Genomic DNA, 22786 nt, shown 5'->3' with positions numbered 1-22786 from the left:
AAATGTTTCTTCTAATGCATATAACACAAATCTTTGCACTCCCACCAAGCTGGATGACAGTTTCTGGGTGGCACCATTTTTCTCTCATCCTGTAACAGTGAATGAGACCTCCAGCTTGCCCAGAGACCAGAATGTGTTTGTTAATAACACAAGATGTTCAGTTCACATTATGTCTGGGGTAAACCATAAATCCAGCTTTAAGAATCCTAGTATCAGATCAAAACTTTGCAGCCATGAACCAAAAAGCACTAGTCTGGTATAAATACATTCTGCCAGGTCAAATTTGTTCAAAAACGTTAACAGGGGGTTAACGTAAGTAGACATTATGCTCTGGATTGAGCATTATCTGTCTTTCTGCAGCTGTCATAGGGCCATACACTAAGATGAACTCCTTATTGTGTGCTCTGGCTAATATGATATAAATCCAGCCAATCCAGCCCAAATTTATACTGCTGGGTTTTTCAGCAGGACACAGACCTGATACCAGCTGTGAACCTCCAGACTCAGGGGTTGGCACAGGGAGCACCAGGCTCCCTCTGGCCTCTGCCTGCCAGTCCCTATCTCACTGCCCACCCATCCCTTTGGCACCTACTTGCAGTAATTCAAGACCTCTAGAGCAGTCAGCCCTAGGAGTGTCAGCTGATCTGGTGCAAAATTCTCCCTCTGCATCTTTCAGCATTCAGGAGTCTGGAGAAAGGCCAGAGAGGTAACAATAGGTCTCCAAAAAACAACCTGGGAGATCCCCCTTTCCTTCACTGATTGAAATATCAGTTGTTTATTTAACACTAACTCTGCTGTGCAAGGAAAATATACTCCCATTGATTTAAAGCATTTCTCTGTATACACTACTTCATCAGAATTGAGAGGGAACTCTGAGATGGAATTTGCCTTCCACATTTGTCTTCATTCCTTTAGTTTTTAACCTATATTCTTAATTATTTGCTCCTTTGTAAGCGTAACCCAGGAGCATACATCACTGACGTGAACTGGTATATAGAGTAATACTGATTTATTTCCATATCACTTCTGAAAATAATTGCAGTTCATCATTTGGTGTCTTGACCTTTCATCTGTGTCATAGCTGATTTCCTTATCAGGTATTCACTTAAAAACATAGTCAGTATTTATATTTGCTGCTGCACAGCACATTCATTTTATTAACAGGTTTATTCTTATGTCAGGCAGATGTTTAGGCTGACTTTACCCAGCAAGCTTATCTAAATACTTCACATAAAAAGTCATGGATGTGCTTGTCAACAGTGCCTGTTATTTTTATTATTATTTCTGTTTCTTTTGGAGTTTGGTACAGAAGTGAAGTGCAGCATACTACTGCATAGCATGGAAACTGGGAAATCTCAGCCTCCCAGTTTTCCTGGCCTTTGAAGGACAGCCTGAGAGTTCAGCGCTTTGTGGTGGGGCTTGCCCATCATTAGGGAGCACACTGACATTAAAGCACAAAAACTGTCAGTCCTTTGTCTTCTCTACCACTTTAGATTACAAGTCATGAATTTAGTTCATGTCATTTTACAGTTCATAACTGCACTCCAGAAATCACAAAAAGCAGAGTTAGCTTTGTGTAGAAAAGTGTTACAGTTATCTTAGTGGTCTTAACATGCTTTGCACATGGGCAAAGAATGACAAAAGAATATTCCTTTCTGGAAATCACAGCCAGCACAGACTGTGACACAGCACAGAACCAGGGTTAATTGACCCAGCAGGATACATTCATACCTTTATTTACTGTGACATGGGAATAAATGGTAGAGTTTCACAAAGGCAAGTACTGAAATTAAACTAGAGGGAGAGGGAGAAATAAAAGGGCCTTACAAAGTATGAAGGTTTTTTGATTATTCAAAGTGCTTTAAGAGCTATTTTAGTACCAGAAAGTTCCCAGCCATAGATTTATCACTCTGGGGAGGCTGAAGAGATGCTCAGAGAACTGTGCAAAACCATTGGCAGCCTTATTGCTGTGGAAGTGCAGGTGCAAAATGCAGTTTAGAAGAAAATCCTCTCTACCTCCCTCTGAAATGTTTCAACATCGGGCCTAATACAGAGGGGAGTCCTGTGTGGCTTCAAGCAATCCTGAGTGCAGCATATGGAGGAGCAGCAGAAGCAGAGCCCCTCTGAGCCTCCACTGCCAGCCTGATCATTATAATAGTTGCAGTTTTTACAGGGGATCCACTGTGCGGAGATCTGAGTAGTTTGTATGTAGCTCTGTAATTACCTATGCATCTTCTTCCCAGTCCAGCCCTACATCCCCTCAATGGCTGTGAGACAGATGGCCCTTTAGAGCTGAGATAGAGAATTAAAAATGTGTCCACCAAAAGCACTGATTCAACAACTACTAAAATAATTTTGTAAATTTATCTCACTTTCACTAGTTCATTCCAGGAGGCAAAGAAATTAAAATCTTTAAATCTAAACTAAAACTAGTTTGAAACTAACCACCGCTGGCTTGTTTCATTTTATTTTTGGCTTTTTTTACATCCCATCTTGTTCTTCTTTATTTCACAGAAATTAAATCCACTTACTCTGTACAAAGTGGTTCTTCTCTCTCTCTTTTGTTTTTGTTTTTATTTTTCCCACTCACCAGGTTCAGATGTTTGGCTTCACTCAAAATATTTGTTATAGTTTGCTGGGTTTTAAGCTGCCATCACGCCAAGAAATCAGTTGCTTGTGCCATTCTGCTGGGTAGGGGAGCTCTCTCCCAGACAGTTTGCAGACCCTGTGGGGGCTGAGGCAGCTTTGCCCACTCAGTACCAAACAACACATTTGCTTAAGCAACACTACAGCCAGGACCTTGTGCAGATGTGAAGGAAGGTATCTCAGAGGGGGATTTTTCTGAGTCTGGCAGAAATAAATTAATCTACGAGACTAGGCAGGTGTCAGACTAGGGTGAGGTAAAGCTCAAGGCTAGAAGTTAAGTGACTAAGGGCAGTGGCTAGAAACAGAGCCTTGGGTAGGAACACACAGCTGAGGTGTGTTATAATAAGCAGAGTTATTACTGAGCTAAAGGTCTCTGTTCTCGTGGGGCCAACCCTGGGCTGGAGATGAGAGGTGTGCTGCTGAGTGCTTTGCAGAGACGATTATGCATTTTTTTTTATTCACTCTTTCCACACCTGCACAGTAGTATGGAGCTGTAGAGTTGATGAGTCCTATGGGCCCTTCCCCATCCCAGCATCCAGGCTCCAGATTTTCTGTTGCTGAGCTATTATTTACCTCTCCTGTCCTTGTGTCATCCTGCTTTTCTGTCCCAGCTCAATTCTGTTCAGCCCATTAGGTGACATTTTCACAGCAGTAGCAAAATAGGTAGAGTGGAGAGATAAATGAGAATTCTCCCAAGTGGTAAATACCTGCCCTTCAGAAAGCAATTTGTCTTCTTGCCCCTGCAGAAAAAAGAAAAAAAAAGTGTCTTTCAAAAAGGAAACACCTAATTTCATTTTGTCTTTGCCTCTAATGTTTTCATTTAAGGTTTCAAAAAAAGTCTTTTAGAAGGTATCAGAATACCCTCCAAAGCTGACTGGTAAACAAAAGTTGCTAGCAGAGAAAATACAATTTACCAAACATTAAGCTGAGATTCGGTTCCTCTGTTTTCAGGCACAACTGGCTTCTCACCAGGGAAGTACTGTTTACACATAGCTTCACCAACCAGCTGTACCTGTGTAGTCTGGTCTTGCTCTTCATTGCAGTGTTCTGTGTTGAACACTTCAGGCTAATCTCATTTCTGGCGTTGATCCTCTTGAAGATGATGAAAGGATCAATCTGCCCCATCACATATCAGACCAGGGTATATTTTAACTGGTTGCATTTAGGTTACAGATTATTGTACTAAAGACTAAAGCGTCTTTCAGCTGTAACAGACACGGGAGCAGGTTCTTCTCCAATGCAAATACTATTAACTTCAGGCAGTGAACTGAAGGGTTGACATAGCACAGAATAATTTTTAAATGTTCTTACCAGGCCTTTAAAATTAGGAGTCCATAGGAGGGTTCCCCCCTTTCATGATATGCTTAACTAAGAAAATACATCCTGTGTTTATTTTTAAAAGCCACGGCACTTAAAAATCAATAGCTTTTCTCTTTACATAACTGCAGATAGAGTAACTTTTAGATAGGTAGAGTGGGGATACAAAAACCAGGCACCATTATCTGGACAAAGAAACCCTGTAAATAAAATCTTCCTGCCTGAATTTTGAGCATGCTTTGATGAGGGAAGGACAGAGCTGGGAGCAACCAGTCTCCCAGGTTTGCTTTAGCACTTGGGGGAAGTTGTCTTGGTAGTCAGTGACCTGTGAATCCCTTCTGCTGTCCCACTTCCTCCTCTGGCACAGGACAAGAGCAACACTCTCAGAAGTGGATTTTCCAAGTCACAGCTTCAGAAGTATGTAATCTACATGTGTTCATTTCCTCAGAGCTGTGAGGAACATACCAGAAAAAGTGAAATAACCTTTGCATGTGCAGTCTGTCTCTCATTTTTCACTGTACATTTACAGCACCCTCACCACACTGTCTAACTGTAGCGACCTGACATTTTTCTAGAAGGTAGCAGAAACTCATATTTTAGAAAAGCAGTGACTTGCTTGGTGACCCAGCAGTAAATTAAAATCATCATATACAATGTGTATGAAATAGAAAATCGAATTTTGATGCAACAAAAGTGACAGTTCCATTTAACAGAGAATAAATGAATGCAGACTCCTGTGGATGAATGACTGATTTAAAAAGACTGTGCCGATTTTCCAAGATGAGAAAACGGATCAAAAGAAAATACATGTATTTCCATGTGACACAGGTTGTACACCTATTCCAGTGAAATTAGGCTTAAAAAGTATTATATCACAGACACTGGCACTTTGTCCTCATTTTGCTGTGTTTTTTTATAGAAAACCCAAAGCCTGAACTCTCAAAAATATCTGAGTGTAGTAAATTCCAGTTATTTCAGTGGAACTGATGCTGAACGCAGAGGTTGCACAGTCAGATCTATCTATGCCACAAGGTGTGCTGTCTGAGACAGGCGAGGTTTAATTTTACACAGCATATCATCCTTTGCTTAGCATCTTCCTGCCATTAGCATAGGTATGCTGTGAAACAGGAAGAAGTTATTACTGTGTGTTTACCCATGTAGCATTGTACTTATACTCAAAATACCACAATTATAAATCAAGCCCTTCTGCCTGTACCCCCTGATTTTGACAGGATGGCAGCTGGCACAAAAAACCAAAAGAACTTAATAGGCAAAATTCAATTTTTTCCGCCCAAACTCTGGTTATTCATATGTGAAGAAGGCTGAATGAGAAGCTTTGGATTACTTGTTTCCCATTTGTGCATTAGTTGCTCAGTACACTTAGGGGAAAGAAAGTCCTACAATTATGTCCTTCCCTCAGAAAAGAGTAGTTCTGCAAGTATTGCTATAGAGTTTCTCTTTTCTATAGTTTCTAACACAAACCAGAGAAGGTCACATTCAAACTGCACTAAATAGTTGTCTTCATTCCAGATCAGAGGATTAAGCTCAGGTTTAAAATTAAATGTAAATTACAAATAAGTATTCAGAAAACGTTAATTAAAAGTATTACGTTCCTGACTCATTTATTGCTCAGCAAGGGTTCCTAAGTATCTTAGCTGGAGAAAGGGGCCATTCACATTCCTTCTTTTTTTTGACCAAGTCATTGTATATGTCTTAGGTTATCCATTTGCAAGTTAATGTAGTGCTGAAGCAAAGGTTTTCATTTTAAAGAAGTAATATTTCACAGCAAGATATGTTCCTGCAAGATGTAAAACAATCTTTTTCTAAAGCACTGGGAGTTAATCAGCCTTTCTCTCCATTGCTACAGAGAGGATTTGAATGGCATAAGATGCTGATTGCTTAGATCCCAGAGTCTATAGAAAACCCAATACGATTACATTTTCCTCCCTTTGTTATCAGAGTTTATTGTATCTTGGTGTTCAGGTTTTAAATAGTGTTCAAGTAAGAAAAATAAATTAGGAAAAAGGTATTTTCTGAGTCTTCTGAATAACGATGGCGTTGCATCAAAGACCCACATGAATGCGTGAGATGGAGCTTGCAAATGAGTGGCAGGGGGATGGTTCCGAGTCCCTGTGTGTGCCCTGGGCGCGTTTCACGCTCGCAGCGAGCCCGTCTCTCTCGGGAGCGGCGCCCGGCCCGCGCTGAGCCTGGCCCGGTGAGCGCTGCGGCCCCGCTGTCACACGGGGCTCAGGCCCTGCTGTCACACGGGGCTCAGGCCCCGCTGTCACACGGGGCTCAGGCCCTGCTGTCACACGGGGCTCCTGTGCCACTGTCACACGGGGCTCAGGCCCCACTGTCACACGGGGCTCAGGCCCTGCTGTCACACAGGGCTCAGGCCCCGCTGTCACACAGGGCTCCTGTGCCACTGTCACACAGGGCTCAGGCCCCGCTGTCACACGGGGCTCAGGCCCCGCTGTCACACGGGGCTCAGGCCCTGCTGTCACACAGGGCTCCTGTGCCACTGTCACACAGGGCTCAGGCCCCACTGTCACACGGGGCTCAGGCCCCACTGTCACACAGGGCTCCTGTGCCACTGTCACACAGGGCTCAGGCCCTGCTGTCACACGGGGCTCCTGTGCCACTGTCACACAGGGCTCAGGCCCCGCTGTCACACGGGGCTCCTGTGCCACTGTCACACAGGGCTCAGGCCCCGCTGTCACACGGGGCTCAGGCCCTGCTGTCACACGGGGCTCAGGCCCCGCTGTCACACAGGGCTCCTGTGCCACTGTCACACAGGGCTCAGGCCCTGCTGTCACACGGGGCTCCTGTGCCACTGTCACACGGGGCTTAGGCCCTGCTGTCACATGGGGCTCAGGCCCCGCTGTCACACGGGGCTCCTGTGCCACTGTCACACGGGGCTCAGGCCCCGCTGTCACACAGGGCTCAGGCCCCGCTGTCACACGGGGCTCAGGCCCTGCTGTCACACGGGGCTCCTGTGCCACTGTCACACGGGGCTCCTGTGCCGCTGTCACACAGGGCTCAGGCCCCACTGTCACATGGGGCTCAGGCCCTGCTGTCACACGGGGCTCCTGTGCCACTGTCACACAGGGCTCAGGCCCCGCTGTCACACGGGGCTCAGGCCCCGCTGTCACACGGGGCTCAGGCCCTGCTGTCACACGGGGCTCAGGCCCCGCTGTCACACGGGGCTCCTGTGCCACTGTCACACGGGGCTCAGGCCCGCTGTCACACGGGGCTCCTGTGCCACTGTCACACAGGGCTCAGGCCCCGCTGTCACACGGGGCTCAGGCCCCACTGTCACACGGGGCTCAGGCCCTGCTGTCACACGGGGGCTCAGGCCCCCGTGCTGCTGCTGTCACACGGGGCTCCTGTGCCACTGTCACACAGGACTCAGGCCCGCTGTCACACGGGGCTCAGGCCCCACTGTCACACAGGGCTCAGGCCCCGCTGTCACACGGGGCTCAGGCCCTGCTGTCACACGGGGCTCAGGCCCCACTGTCACACGGGGCTCAGGCCCTGCTGTCACACGGGGCTCAGGCCCCACTGTCACACAGGGCTCAGGCCCCGCTGTCACACGGGGCTCAGGCCCCGCTGTCACACAGGGCTCCTGTGCCACTGTCACACGGGGCTCAGGCCCCGCTGTCACACGGGGCTCAGGCCCCGCTGTCACATGGGGCTCAGGCCCCGCTGTCACACGGGGCTCCTGTGCCACTGTCACACGGGGCTCCTGTGCCACTGTCACACGGGGCTCAGGCCCCGCTGTCACACGGGGCTCAGGCCCCGCTGTCACACGGGGCTCAGGCCCCGCTGTCACACGGGGCTCAGGCCCCGCTGTCACATGGGGCTCAGGCCCCGCTGTCACACGGGGCTCAGGCCCCGCTGTCACACGGGGCTCAGGCCCCGCTGTCACATGGGGCTCAGGCCCCGCTGTCACACAGGGCTCTGGCCCCACTGTCACACGGGGCTCTGGAGCCGCTGGCAGCGCCGCTCCCGGCCCCCTCGCTGCATTTCTCTTTCCCATTTGATCTTTATAGTTTCCATACTGGAGCGATTTTGTCTGCTGAATTCTGGAAATGTCTCCAGTTAAAATGCTAGTGTATTAACCTGCTGTACTGAGTCTCTTTTGTTTCTCTTTACCAGAGTGCTGCTTGCCAATTTTTATGACTACAGCAGATTTTACTATTCAAACAGAACCAGATGGAACACCAGTTCAAAGAACATGTCAGAATTAAATATTTCTTTTTTAATTAGCTGCTTCTGATTTATGCAAAAAAAAATTAACATAAGAGTGGGAGAATGTGCCATGAATCCAGATGCAACACAGCCCACACAAGCATTATCTTTTCTCTGTCAGAGACACAGAAGCTTTTTCTTTTATTCTTTTCTTGTCTTTTCTTTTTTCCTTTATGTTTCTGGATTTCATTTTTCTTAGGCTTTCTGCATCTTTTTCTTCTTGAACCAGCCTCATAATGATGACTGAGGTTCTCTTATGTTTATCAGTCATAGTTTTTCACCATTATCCTAAATTTTCTCCTATAGAAACTGGCTGATCTGCTTCTGAGAAAAGTTGCTGTACTCAATTCTGTGACCACAGCATCAGTAGCTCAACTTGATAGCATCTTTTGACTCTATTCTTTGTTTTCAGTTGGGGGAATCTTTACACTTACCATTTTTTCTTCTGCAGAAAGGGATTTGAGCAGAAGATTTGAAGATTGTGCGAAATATATATTTCAACTGCTAAAGAAAGGTTCATTTCCCTTTTGCTGCCAAGAATTCCTATGTCTTTAGCTTGAATGTTTTCTCATCTTTTCTTCCATGCTTCCCCATTTTGCCAAGTCACATAAGCATCAGTTTAGTAAAATATGCTGACTGGGGACAGTTGTTAGGCACAGACTACAAGTTGAGCATGTGATTAGCTGCTTTCCCTTTTGGGGCTTTCAGGATGTTGCTGTCAAGGTCAATGAGAAGGGCTTCAGTCTCTTCAGGAGAGATCTTAATAAGAGCAATATTTTCTCCCCACCTTATTCATGGAGCTGCAGCAAGTATCACTGAGAGTTTTACACAAAGATTTGTGGTAGTTTACAGGCTTAACTATTTTCACTTAAATCCAGGATGAATATTTACAACCTGTCATTAATCAAGGAGTTGTGCTCTTGTAATGACTACTCATGTCAAGAATGAAGACTTTTGGAAGTAATTTTCCAACCAAACTAATTAGACTATTTTCACATTTTCTACCGGAGCCTGTCCCATTTTTATTTAGCATTACAATCTAAGAAATTAAGGAATTAAGTCATAGTTGCATATACCCCATGAGAAAGCATGATTGGCCAAATCAACAGCAGTGTTAAGAAAGTAGATCAACTCTTATTTAATTAAATATTTGAAAGAACAGTGAAGCGTCACAACAGTTAATTTGACTCAGAGCACTGTATGCTATCTAGGGAAATGACACGGTTCTCTAAAAATATTTGCTTTGGTATGTTGTGTCAAGTGATGGATTGTACAGCTTTTCAAGCCACAAGAGATGCCCACAACAAAAAGCTTCCTGTTGTTAATCAAACTCCAGCACTCAGTACTTTATTTTCTCAGGCTGTTGAACAGACCTACAGTAGGAGTGTTAAAAGCTGGCAAAACTTCTCCCTTGCTACAGCTCCCTCAGTTACTGTATTTTATTTAACAAGGCAGATTTTCCTTCTGAAGATAAGGTCTTCCATACTACAACCTAGTTATGTATGACAACAGGAAGAAGCAATATTAATTTCAAGCAGTGTATGTTGTATCCAGCAGTTTGCTCAGATTTACTATGTTATTTTAAATGTTATTTTTTTCCTTCTCCTTAACTGGTCTCAAGTAAAATGCATATGCCACCCCTTGCATATCCTTGTCTTAAAAATGTGTCACCCACCTGCATTTTTTGAAGACTAATACAGCAATAAGAATATTTCTCCTGGATGCTAGGAGATATTGTAGAATAAAGAGAGAGGAAGTAATTAATATGTAGAAACAGCTAGTGCCTTGCAATATGCTTCTGTAGGAAATAAATTGATTTTAGAAATAGGAACAAGTGAGGCTTTTTTGAAAAAAAATGAACATTTCTCTCCTGGAAAAAAAATAAAAAAGACACTTAGATGCTCCTAATTTTTTTAAGTTGGTAGTACTTCCTATAGGCAAGTCTGCTCCCAGACTTGTACTTCCAAATAATGTTCACATTGCAGCACAGGCAACTATCAAAGGCTGTGTTTTTGGATAAGGCCCTTAGGCATCATTTTCCAAGAGAGATATGCTTCTTAATCTGAATGAAAGTGAAAATTAAAAAAAAAAAAAAAAAAAGAACTCGAAACATGCTGCTGTTAGTCAAAGCTGAAAGTCTGGTCATGGAAAGATTTCAGGTTTGGAGACAGCTGCCTATCTCAGATCACAGCCATAAGGCTTGCAATAACTTACAAAATCGCTTGCATTTTCTAAAATAAATACCAGATGTTTGTTTATCATATGTGCAGAACGTTAAATGTCAAATAATTGCAGGGAAATGCATTTGATGTTCATCTTCAAAAGTACTGTATTTCAACACCACATCTCTTCACAGTCACTCTAACATGAAACACAAGTTCTTGAAACAAAAAAGACAAGAAGGAAAAAAACTAAAAGCTAGTTATTAAAGACTTATATTACAATCATAGCTGGAGTAACCTGCGTCTGAGAAAAATGGGTTACCTTTGGTCACATTAACACTTGGAGACTTCTTTGGAGAGGACATACTGTGTGGACTGGAACTTATACAGAGAGGTGGACTCTCTAGACATAAGCCTTCAAGATGCAAAAGATTTCCTGTCTGGTGACACAGCTGTTCCAGAGCTATTACCCTCTGCACTGATTCCTCTGGGAAAAATAGAGAAGACCTGTGTCTTATCACAGCTACACTTTGGTACCTTCAGGGTCCAGTTGTTACTAGCAATTGATAAGGTTGAACTTCAATTGTGAACAGTCCCAGTGATATTTAGAATTTGTGTTTTATGGACAACTTTTTGCATTTTATAGAAAACAAACTTTCAAAAACCTTTGGGACAAAAACAAAATGCATCACAAAGTGATTAATGAGGGGTAGCTTAACAGCCCATTAAAATGTGTCATGCAGTTTCCGAGGTAGTCTTCTACATAATTCATTTCTATCACCTTACTTAGAGAAGATTGCTACATTTAGCGCTTAATTTGCAAACATACTTAGGCACCACAGAGGGGTGCACAGTTGCAATTCTGTTTGCATGCACCTGGAGAGGGGCAGCTCCCCTCCGGAGGCCACTGCAAAGAACTGTCAAAGGGAAGTAAATGCCTTAAGCCCTACCTCTCTCCTGGACTTTTTCACTGACACAGAGTTAGTACTAAAAATTCCAAGAGACCCTTCTGTTTCTCTGTTGTTTAATCTCACCTTTCTTGTTTGCACTGCTTCTTTCTCACAAAACACCAATGGAGAAATGTTATTCTTCTTTCTCTTATCAGCTTGTGAGCAAACAGCCCCTGGCACGCAGCAGGTCTGGGGTCACAGCTTGCTTTTGCAAGGGGTTTAAAGCTGTTCTGAGCACTTGAGCTGTCAGACTCCAGGCACTCCAGGAGAGGACTACTGTTGATGTAGTTCCAGTTTTCAAGAGCACATAAAGATTTGCTGACCTAGAGAGAAAGCACACCCATGTGAAGAGATGTGCTGCCTAACAAGGAGAGCCCTCCTTCCTCCAGTAATGTCTTCTCAGTTACTGGAGCCAGGAGTGCTAATGAGGTTGCCTTTCCTTCCTTACTTATAGGCAATAAATCAGAAGTCCTCTCAGAGTCTCCCTCTCTCCCAGTGAGAGAGTTCTGGCAGATTCTAGGCATGAAAGTACATGTCTATATTCGTTGTGTGTTTGGGACTTAATCCTGGGCAGTAAGATGGATGCTGTAGGATATTCAGTGCCCTGGAGTTAAGAAGGTGTATTGAATCCCAGATTTCAGGACCAAGCAAAATTTGGGGGCCTGAAGTTTTCTGACAGGACAAGCCTGAGGCCTGAATTGTCAGTGACTGTAGCAATTGATAAGTCAGGCATCAAATAATCAAATCTTCCTAAGCCACCAATGTTAAATTTTAACTTGGCTTCAAATACCTAGAACTCTTGTAAAAGGCCATTGCTTGACTTTATTCACAATGAAGTACTTACTGTATATTAAAAAGCCTCTACTAGAATAATTTCAAATCAGTTGGAATGGTACAGGCTTGGGACCCTAATCATTTCAAAACTGAAGAGCTGTTTCAAATTGTAAGAGAGGCAGATCATTTAAATAACTTAGCTCTGTGCTCCCTCAGACTTCCAGATTTTCAAGTGCTCTTCAGCCTGGAAGTGAATGTGGTATTGGACATAACTCAGTGCAGCACACTTTACAATCAGCAGAGTACAGCTTGGAGAGCATTTGAAGTTAAGCTGAGATTGCTCAGAGCAATGATGCCCAGATTCCCCCATTAACTTTCAGATTGCAACAATCTAACATCTGAGACTCTCCAGTTACTTTAAATCACTTGATTGTTTTTGTGAGGTGGTGCTGGGATTTTATTTTTTTTTAAGACTGAATTTTTTTTTTAACACACAAAAACAAAATGTTGCAGTATTTCATCCCTACAGACAAGGGCTAAAATGTTACATATAGACTTCATGAGCCTTACAAACTGGGGCAGGGGCTTTGCCCTGAAAGCCAGTTCTATCTGTCACACACAAGGCTGCTATTCTTGTGTTGGAGGACTCCAAAATGCCTTGGATATGACATGGGCACTGAGAGAGTCGACACTCTGTCCTCAATAGCACTTCCTTCAGCCTTTTGAAAGAGAATGCACAGCATGTTGATTTAACTGCTCCAGTGCCTTTGGATATATGACATACATCCAGGAAAAAGGATGCCTGTGGGACACAAGACATATATTCTGCATCCTACGTACTTTGGAAATAATGAAAAAGACTGGGATATTCATGGGGCCATTCACTTGAGAAGGTTAATTCAACCTATTATTATCCTACTAGACTCTGGACAACTGAAGTTAGGGGAATAAATGACACTGGTTAATATTTTGTGAGTAGGGTCATTTTATAGTGAAATTAAATTACCTGCTTTAGGAAACAAAGAGAAGGTTCTAGCTGCAGAGAAAAAGGGTGAAGAATTTGACTTTGATTGGTTTGTTGTTATGGCTAAAAAGGCTGTAATGAAATGGCAGAGGTTTCAAAACTGTGGTCACCAACCTGACTGTGAGAAAGTTTTGTGCTCAGTTTCAGCTATTTGGCAGCTGGACTTGTGCACTGGGATAAGGGTTTCTTTTGCCAGCAGAACTGAGTAGCCAGCTACTTGAGTAGCTGTATTCCTGCACCCCACATCATTCTCCCAAATATGTTGATACTTCTTTGATGCCACATGATGAACTAGATAAGGAAAAGACCTGGATGAAAAATAAATAATGGGGGGAGAGCAAGGTTAACCTAAATCACTTGTCCATTTGTAATGGACAACGTACTTCTACAGGAGAAGGAGAAAGAGAGAAGAGTGAAGAAGTGAGATGACCTCTAACACACATTCATGTGCATTTCTCCAGCAAGTTCAAAATGACATTGTTTTCTAATGATAGAAGTTCATGGCATTTGACAGTTGGAACAGAATTACTACACTTGTGTTAATGCTTCTTTCTGTTTTCCTCAAATACATCATACAGTACTAGCAACTAATTTGCCTTTTTCCCCACAAAATCACACAGTGATTTGCAATTATCTTGTGACCAACTAATATACATTAGGATTCTTATCTTCTATTTGCAAGTGATGATCTTCTGGGTTTTAGCAGAATTCTTGTTATCATTCCATAAGTGTACAATTTTGACGTTATCCTAGTAAATTCCACCCCATTTCTACTGCCATGTCCTCAGGGTCACTCAGTTCTCACTGCATGAGTCTCCTCTGTGTTGGCAACACCTTGCAGCTGAGTGTCCTTAGGGAATTTCATTAGCATCTACGCAAGTGCTTAATGAAAGTATTAAGTAAGGTTGTTCAGCAGAGTGGTCCTTGAGGAATTTCTCTACTAAATCCTCTGCAGTCTGGTGGTTCTCACTTGCACTGATGGTGTCTCTGGTTCATCCCTCACAGAGGAAAGAGAATTCTCTGGTGTGTGAATAACATTCCTGGCTAATTAGGCAAATTTTCCCATCTTTTGTAAACAGTGATGACACTATTTACAAAAGAGGAGATATGTCTATGTTATCGTCAACAATATTTGGCAGTTTGCTTTATATAAAATCCTTATTATTTTTGTAAAACAGGGTGAGGTAGAGAGGGTGCCACTGCTGCAATGTTGTTACGCTCTGAACTGGTTGTCCTCACATTCTAAATTACTCTCTACCACAGGTAGACCTGGGCCTTCTCCGCTTTGTTTCTGGAATTGGGACCCAAGGAGCCATCTCAAAAGAAACAAAGAAAGAATATTACCTGAAAACATATCGTGTAGATGTCAGCTCTAATGGAGAGGACTGGATTACACTGAAAGAGGGAAACAAGCCTGTTGTAAGTATATTTTTTTTTCTTTTTTTATCTCTCTTCAGCTGAGGAATAATCTGTTGAGCTGTTTAGTTGTTATTATCTGTTTAAAAAAGAGGAATAAGGTTTAGTCAGGTTGATCACCACGATTTCCCAAATCCAAAAGCCAGCTTGTGTCTCAGTAGTAATGGGACACAGAAATTGTTTATGCAAAGCCTAGAGCTGCTGAAAATGGTCTAAGGTGGCGTAAGGCTCTATGTATTGAACTCACCATAATTTGACTAATTTTGTGTCTTTTTCCTGGACTGTTCTGCTGTTTCCCCGTTTCTCAGAGATTTTCTATGTGACCTTGAGAAAAACATTATACAAAATTTTCAAAAACTGTGTCTGTCCTCTAAATGCAGTGCAGCTCTGGATATGCAATGTGTCAGTGCCTCAGCTCCCTGTGCATGGCCATGCAGTACTGCTAGCAGGTGATTAGTGGTTTGTTAGACTTCCAAGTATCTCAGTGATAGGGGTCATGCAGACAGATGATTAGGCACATCTTTCCATCCTTATAGATTTTTATCACCTTTCCATTTATCAGCAGATTTGCTGTCTGTGACCTCCCTATGAAACGGCTTTAGACACTCATAAGAAAAATTGTCATTATCCGCTACCGAGAGCATAAAGCTCATTACTGAGAAGTCAGTTCTGCTCCAGCTCACACATGAATAGCCCCAGTAAGGCTGTGCCTCCCTTCCCACCTCGCTCAGGATGTGCCTGAGAGCAGCGTCCCCAGAGGCTGCCAGGGCCTGATGCAATTGGGAAAGTTTTGTGGTACCTCCCTTCAAAACAGCTTTTTTGTGACCCTTCTGTAAAGACACAGAAGAGCTGTACAATATCAAACTCTATCAGTGCAACCCTATCTAGCTCTAAATATTTGGTTACTGGTTTGTCCCTGACTCATCTGCAAGTGCTATGCCAAGTCCGCTACATTTATCTAATCAATGTGGTAGCAGTGTTTCACAAATACATCTTGCTTTTTTGAAGCACTTTGGAAAACAATAAAAAATGAGTACTGAAAGCTTCTCTCTGGCAGGTATTATCCTGGTTTTACTGGAAGTTCTGAAACTCAGATGACACAATGTGGGCACTGTACAGTGATATATATAAAGATACAATAATTGACTTGCCCGAAGTCACAAGAGGGGCCAGTGCAGTGGCTGGTATGAGACACAGGGTTTCCTGACTCTGGATTCTGTAATCTGAACAAATGCTTCTTTCAAAATCAGACCGTGCCTGATTTTCATTACCAGCTTCAATTTGTAAACTCTCCAAAAGTGTATTTTACATGAGTTTCTCTTGCACATGCTGTCTTTAATTAGTGAGAACATTTCCTAAACCTGTGTCACTTGTACAAAGGGTTCATTAAAAAAATGAGTTTTTCTAAAATGGCAGTATTTTGCTGTTGATCAAGACAAGAAAAACATATGCACCAGTCTCCCTCCCAGATATTTTAATTCAAATTAAAAGTTTGCAGCTGCAGGTCTCAAGGCAGCCATACACCAGTGTTGCACTAACTACATATAAGAATCCGTATACTTTTGAGAAAAGACTTCTTTTCTTCTGTCAGATGCAAACTTTGAGAAAAATACAGCAGGTCCTCACAGAAAAAAAAAAAAAAAAGTTGCTGGAAAGAAATGCAGTTCCATTAAAAATCTCTTACTAGATATGAAACTCTGATGTTAAATTACTTGAGCTGTAACTGAGCCTTATGAGTTGACAGCTGTGTGCTGTTGGCCTCCATTCCAAATTAATGCAGCTACTGTAAGGAACAAACAGGAAAGCAGGACAGTGTGTGTAAGAAATGGGAGAATCTCCCATAAAAGGAGAGGGGTCTGCATCCATGGAAAACAACAGGAAATTGGTCCCCTCTATGGGAGTAAGAAGCAGGAAGCTGAATCACCTTCTTTGGACTGGAACATTGCAAGGTTTTGGCTGGGCTAGGAAGAAGTGTGTCTGCAGGATCCTCAACATGAAAGCACAGCACAGTCATGTGCTTCTGGTGGAAGTCTCATTGTTCATCTAATTTGACTGCCAGCCTCGGGGGATGTAGGGAAAATCTTGGAGCCTGCTACACAGATTTTAAATAGACTTCAATCTCCGTATGCAAGGAGAAAGAAATTCTGAGACCTTGTTGAAAAGGATTTGAAAACAGGGTGTTAACAAAGCAAGGTTTGCTCAATATACCTTAAAAAATCTTAAGCCCAAGGTCAGCAAAATAATATATATTTTTATCATAACTCCATATAGGATTTTTACATGGTCTAATTGAAATGCAGATCTTTGATTTGAGTCTGAGATTCTTTAGCTTTCTGTATCGTTCTATGAGTGTACAAGAAATAAAACTGCTCTAGTGTGGCATTGGGGGATTCTTCCAGGACACAGAAGTCGTTGGGTGACGAAGACCAGTGTTTGTCATTCCTGCATATAAATCTGGGCATTAGGAACAACTTTTCTAGTATCACTGAACACCTTACATCTTCTTTCCTCCCCAAGGAAAGCAAACCTGTCTGCAAAAGTTGTGTTAAGAGATCAATGAAATAGTTTCCCATGCAAGTCTTTTGTCTCAACCCCCACAACCAACCCTGGTTAGACCTCATATCAAAACTGTCTGTAAAACACAGAACTGTAAACACCAGTTAAATGAAAGCCTAACAAATACATACTTTTTCTTTCCACACAAAGGTGTTTCAAGGGAATAGCAATCCCACTGATGTTGTTTACAGAGCTTTTGCCAAACCAGTTTTAACACGGTTTGTGAGAATTAGACCTGTCTCTTGGGAAAATGGAGTTTCACTGAGATTTGAAGTGTATGGCTGCAAGATAACAGGTAGGTGTTGGGAAAGATTATAAAATCAGGGGGATTTATTGTGCCTATGCTGTGGGATTTATTTTTATGAATAAAATTCCACCATGATCTGAATGTAGAAATGTTAAAAAAAAAAAAAAGACAATAAAAAACCACAATCCAAACATCCAGTGTTATCTCAATATTTTTATGACACTATGTTTTAGTTTTAATTACTTTTATTGCAGTCACTTTACAGCTTCATGCAAAATTCCTGAGACACACAGATATTTTGTAAATTCCCATCTCATTTTTTCCCTTCTAACCCTCCAGTCCCTCTCTCTTATGTCTGCTATTCATAGGTAGTTCTCAGCAGGTTTCTCAAGGAACAAACACACATGACTAAGTTTAGAAGGATTGCAAGGTACAAACACTTAGATCTGAAGTCTGTGCAAATAATGATGTTTGTAGTCAAGTTCCCGGTCATGATCAGTATTGTAGTGCAATTCCTTTATATCACACAGTTACCTGTCAAACATTTTTTAGAAATATCGTTTTTACAGTTTTAAGTTTTCTATAATTTCTATGCAGCGGAAGTGCCTTGATCTTTAAAGTAGAAATACAACTTACAGTTGAAAGACAATTAGAATGATTTATTAGATTTTAGAAAGCTAATTTTTCTAGCACATTTTTAGTACTTAATACAGTTCAATGGCACTAATTTTTAATACGGATTTTTTTTAAGGTGTTTCTTTAGTCTTGAAAATGTTTCTTAAAACTGGTTTCCATACAGAAAGAAAATAAGATTACTGATAACTTTGTTAGAGAATTCCAAGTCATTCTGTGAAATCTTTTCAGATTAGATGTGGATAATCAGAGCTATTTTTTCATTCTATATTAGAATTCTTAATTTCTTGTTAGCAGGTACTTCTAATTTATTTTTATCTAGGATCATAAAAGAAGCAACTGTTTAGTTTCTGTGTTACCTGAAAAAGTCTGAGAGAAAAAAAATGCATTAGGAAAATCTCAAGTGCAACAGTAAATTATATTTTAATGTATGAAGATTTCCATTTCCAATGTCACCAAAATTAGGTAATCTGCAACCAGGTTTTGGCTGGTTTTGGAAGTTTTCTCTGAGGAAATATTCACAAATTCAGATGGCCCTACACTCTTTGCCTTAGCAAGAAGAATAGAAAACAAAAATAGAATAGGATTTTCTGATCCTTTTGGTTCCCACCAAGCCAAAAATACTTGTGATATTTTGGTACTTCCTGCTAAAACTAAGATGTGCTAGTTTGAACAAATGAAAATTATATACAAATCCAATAGATTATTTGAATATAAGAAATACAGAAGTAATCAATTGTGATAATTGAATTGACTGATGTGTCCTGTTTCTGTTTTGGTGGTTGTTCAGAATAACTCTTTAATTTATTTGGATGTTTTTTCTCTGTAGATTATCCTTGTTCTGGGATGCTGGGTATGGTATCTGGCCTTATTCCTGACTCTCAGATTACTGCATCTACTCAAGTGGATCGAAACTGGATCCCAGAAAATGCTCGCCTCATAACGAGCCGTTCTGGCTGGGCACTGCCACCAACTACTCATCCATACACAAATGAATGGCTTCAAATAGACCTCGGTGAGGAAAAGATAGTGAGGGGCATAATTGTCCAAGGAGGCAAGCACCGAGAAAACAAAGTGTTCATGAAAAAATTCAAAATTGGCTACAGCAACAATGGATCTGACTGGAAAATGATAATGGATTCCAGCAAGAAAAAGATAAAGGTAAGAGCGAAAACTGCACTAAAGAAAAGTTGAGTTAAAAAAAAAAGTTTGCATTACATTTCTACACATCTCTATCTGACCCTAGAAAAGGCACACAGCTGGGGTGAAGCCAAGTAGGAGGACACCAAGGGCGACAGCCCTGAAGGAATGCTGAGGGAGCTGTCCCATGCCTGAGGGCAAGAGCTGGCCTTAGGACATTTGCCTCTCTGGCAGCAAGTTTTGCTTATTCAACAGTTAGCTCAGGCTTGACTCCTGGCAACATTGGTGCCTCTGTGGCCCACAACTTACTGCAAAATCCCATGCAATGGGATTTTAAAGTCTACTCTAAAAAGCCAAACTCTAAAACTGAAAGTGAAGAAACTTATTTAAGACGAATTTATTTGAATGACTTTTGTTTTGCTTCTTTCTGTCAGAGCTATAGAATGAGAATGGTGTTACTCAGCTCAGTGGGGTATCTGTTGTGTTTCTCAACTGCCTGTAGATTGCTTTGAGAGTTTTACAGGCTTTCTGTAATGACCTGATCCAAGTCCCTCCAAAAGAAAGGGATGAAGTTTTGGTCATGTTATCCCATCCCAAGTGAGAAGTACTATTGTACTCTCACAAGGGAAGAATCTTGGAGGTTGCTTGGGAAGACATTTCCAGAGGAGGGCCAAATGAATTGCTGGGTTAGATTCTGAGGAGAAAAAAATAATTTTGGCCCAGGAGAGTTTCTGGGAATGTATCTGTTTTGATTTGGTTTTGGATGTATGCATTTCAGGACCTAAATTATACTGGGGGTTTAGCTTATTTACACCAGATCCCATTGAATTCTTCCATCCCCTTTTGCTATCTCTGCTCACAAAGTGCATTTTTGCCTCAAAAGGCACAACTCTTTCTTAGTCCTGCTACCCAGTTCCTTGAGGAAATGAGTAGGCATGCAGCCCTGTTCACAAATTGGTGCTGTAGTACTGAGATGACCAGGGAATCATGTACTAAAACGTGCCCTCAAAAGGCAAATTGTTGTTGTGCTTGGCAGATGGGAATCCTGGGAGTTGCTCCATATATCATCTGTGTTAGATTGAAAATTAGATGTAAAAGCTGTTTTGCTGTATAGACTTATCCATTGGAGGAACCTGTGTTTCCTTAAAGGAAAAGCTGAGTGGGCCCAGGGATGCAGCTTTTCCAAGTGCATTTGGTAAATATTGGACTTCATTCTCTCCTGTTTTAATCTCACTGAATATGTCTGCATTTTCTCACTTTTCATCATTTGTTTGGGGGATTAAAACTAAATGGATTCAGCCTTTGCAGTCATCTCCTTTCTCTTGTTACCATGAGTTTTGACTCCATCATAAAGTGTGAAGGGAGTGTAAATCAACAATGGGATCTTACCGTTTTCTTTCTAAAATAGATGTTGTTTTGACATGTACTTCTACACTGTGGCTCAACGAGGGAAAAAATAATGCCATATGCTTTCGAAGCAGTGCGCCGTCTGCTGCATGGCTTTCTGTTTTCTAATACAGGCACTTGCCATCATTGTCAAAAGTTAGCAGTTTGACAAGAAAACTAGTGTGCTAACTAATGCACTGAGCCCATCCTCAGTTTTCATCACCACCAGAAATTAACTTTCAAGATTAATGGAATGGAGAGGGCTAGAATTCAAATCTCTTGTGGCATAATTATAATCCTTCCTAACAATTCAATATACTTAATAAACTTTATTCCAAAGCAAAAGTCTTCTTTAAAGAGAATAGGATAAATCCCATGATTTTGGAGCCTGAGGAATTGAAAATGTTAATGCTGGAATGTAGTGTTTTTAACTGTGAGTAGAGCTGGATGGGACAGGATGCTATAATGAGTCACAGCAGGAACGTGGATTAGAAACAGCCCTGTTATATGAAATGAAACACATCGTTTCATTTGGTTAAAGTCATGACTTTCAATAAACAAACAACTGCATTTCAGAGAAAAAGAGCAGTGACAGGCTAAACATAACAACAGAATGTGTCCAAAGGGCGAAACATCACCTTGTTTCTTAACATGATCTTGTCATTCATGCCTGCAGCTGCTTTCACAAAGACTACCATAACTCCTTCCTCTTTGACTGACCCAATTTCAGCTATTTTTGAGTGTGCAAAATGTTTCCCCCTTTGAGTGCTTTATCTCAAACATTCAAAGGAGTGAAAATCACAAATCATCAAATAACCATGCAGAACTCCATTTCAAGATCCAATTTGTATTTCTTGTCCATGGGATTGCTTACTCAAGCTTACTCCATAAAGTCATCTTTCTCTTTCATACTTTTTTCATCCTTCTACTTTTTATCGGGGTGGGATGAGTTGTTTTGTGGGAGTTTTATGCTGGGTTTTTTTAAAGTTCCTCTCATAATTTCTGGTACAAGAAACTTCAGAACATCCTGCCATTTGGAACATCCTTTTAAAATTTTTCTGCAATGTTTATTTTTATTTTAAAATAAGTTAGGCAGATTTTGTTCTGCTCACTGTCTTTGCTCCTCTTTTGTTTAACTACTCTTTATTATACCTTCTCTTTGTAGTGGACTAAAGCAATTTGTGACATAGCTTGTATAAAGGACACTCACAAAGTGAAGTTTTGCTGTACACTCCTCTCTCCTCTCCCACAAAGAGTATCAGTATGTGTTTTAAATGAACAGTCAAAATTGAATCACAGGCAGCTCTGCTCTACAAAGGACAGTGATTCAATGTAATTCTAGATGCCTATTGAATCCTAATGTCTATGTGTCAGTACTCCATAGTGATGTCTTTTATAAATCAGTTTTCATTATTATATGTTGCTATTAAGACTACTATTAAAAAAGGGAGCAAGGATTCCTCAGATACATGTGTCTGTCTACTTTTTACACATAAAATGGCATTCATTCTTTTTCATATAGTAGGTAGCTTTTCTGATCATTTGCACTATATTGTTATTCAAATATAATAATATGTAATTCCATGTCAATTAGATCTGACAGGCCCTCTACACATGAATTTGTGACAACTTTCTTCCAAGCACTAGCAGCACACTGGGTCAACCAGTGCCCCTTGAAGCCACCTTGGAGATGCAATTTCCCTAGGAAGTAGGAGAAGCAGTATTGATGTTAAATTTTTTTTTTTTTTGTTTAGTTCTTCACAGTCTCCCATCACCATTGGCTTTTGCTACTGGCACTCTGTAAGCAGTGGTTGAAAGGATTGTGATCATAATGCAGAGGTGTGCAGTAAAAACAAGTAAGGCTTTTAGAACTGCACTGAAAATACAAGAAGCAATCAGAATTACTTGTGCTGGTTTTCTGCCTTAGGAATTCAGCCAGCTTTTCCCATGGCCTCTGTTTTCTCTGCTGCAGATGAATACAAGGAGTTCATTGCAGGTTTGGTTTTGCTCTCATCCAAAATGAAGGACATCTGGTGGTTTCTTCCTGAAGAATGATTCCAGTTTCACAGCAATATCTTAGAACTATCTTAGGGTAGCACTTCTAATCTTAAATTTGACCTGCAGTTCAAAGATGCTTTTTAGAGTTTTGCCATTTCACTAATTCATGGGAAATATGAAAATACTTTTACTTCATTGTTATATGCATTTTCATATTTTGTACTTCAAAAACTTCTGTACATTATATTCTGAAGGCATTTTTTGCTATAAAATAGGGTAAAAATAA

The 22786-nt window shown here is 41.4% G+C and overlaps 1 protein-coding gene across 4 annotated transcripts in view; it reads left to right on the top strand.

Moving 5' to 3' along the window:
* The window catches only part of NRP1 (neuropilin 1), a 114917-nt gene that overhangs the window by 66677 nt on the left and 25454 nt on the right, over nucleotides 1–22786 (top strand). For all 4 annotated transcript variants that reach the window (XM_068173335.1, XM_068173317.1, XM_068173309.1 and 1 more), the window contains exons 8-10: nucleotides 14388–14543; nucleotides 17247–17391; nucleotides 18806–19137. In XM_068173335.1, coding sequence (XP_068029436.1) covers nucleotides 14388–14543; nucleotides 17247–17391; nucleotides 18806–19137 — 633 coding nt within the window. The remainder of the gene's footprint in view (nucleotides 1–14387; nucleotides 14544–17246; nucleotides 17392–18805; nucleotides 19138–22786) is intronic.

This window comes from Anomalospiza imberbis, chromosome 1, assembly GCF_031753505.1.
Source record: "Anomalospiza imberbis isolate Cuckoo-Finch-1a 21T00152 chromosome 1, ASM3175350v1, whole genome shotgun sequence".
In the NCBI taxonomy this organism is placed as follows: domain Eukaryota; kingdom Metazoa; phylum Chordata; class Aves; order Passeriformes; family Viduidae; genus Anomalospiza; species Anomalospiza imberbis.
The sequence above is the reverse complement of the archived record's forward strand: the minus strand, read 5'-3'. Positions and strand labels throughout refer to the sequence as shown.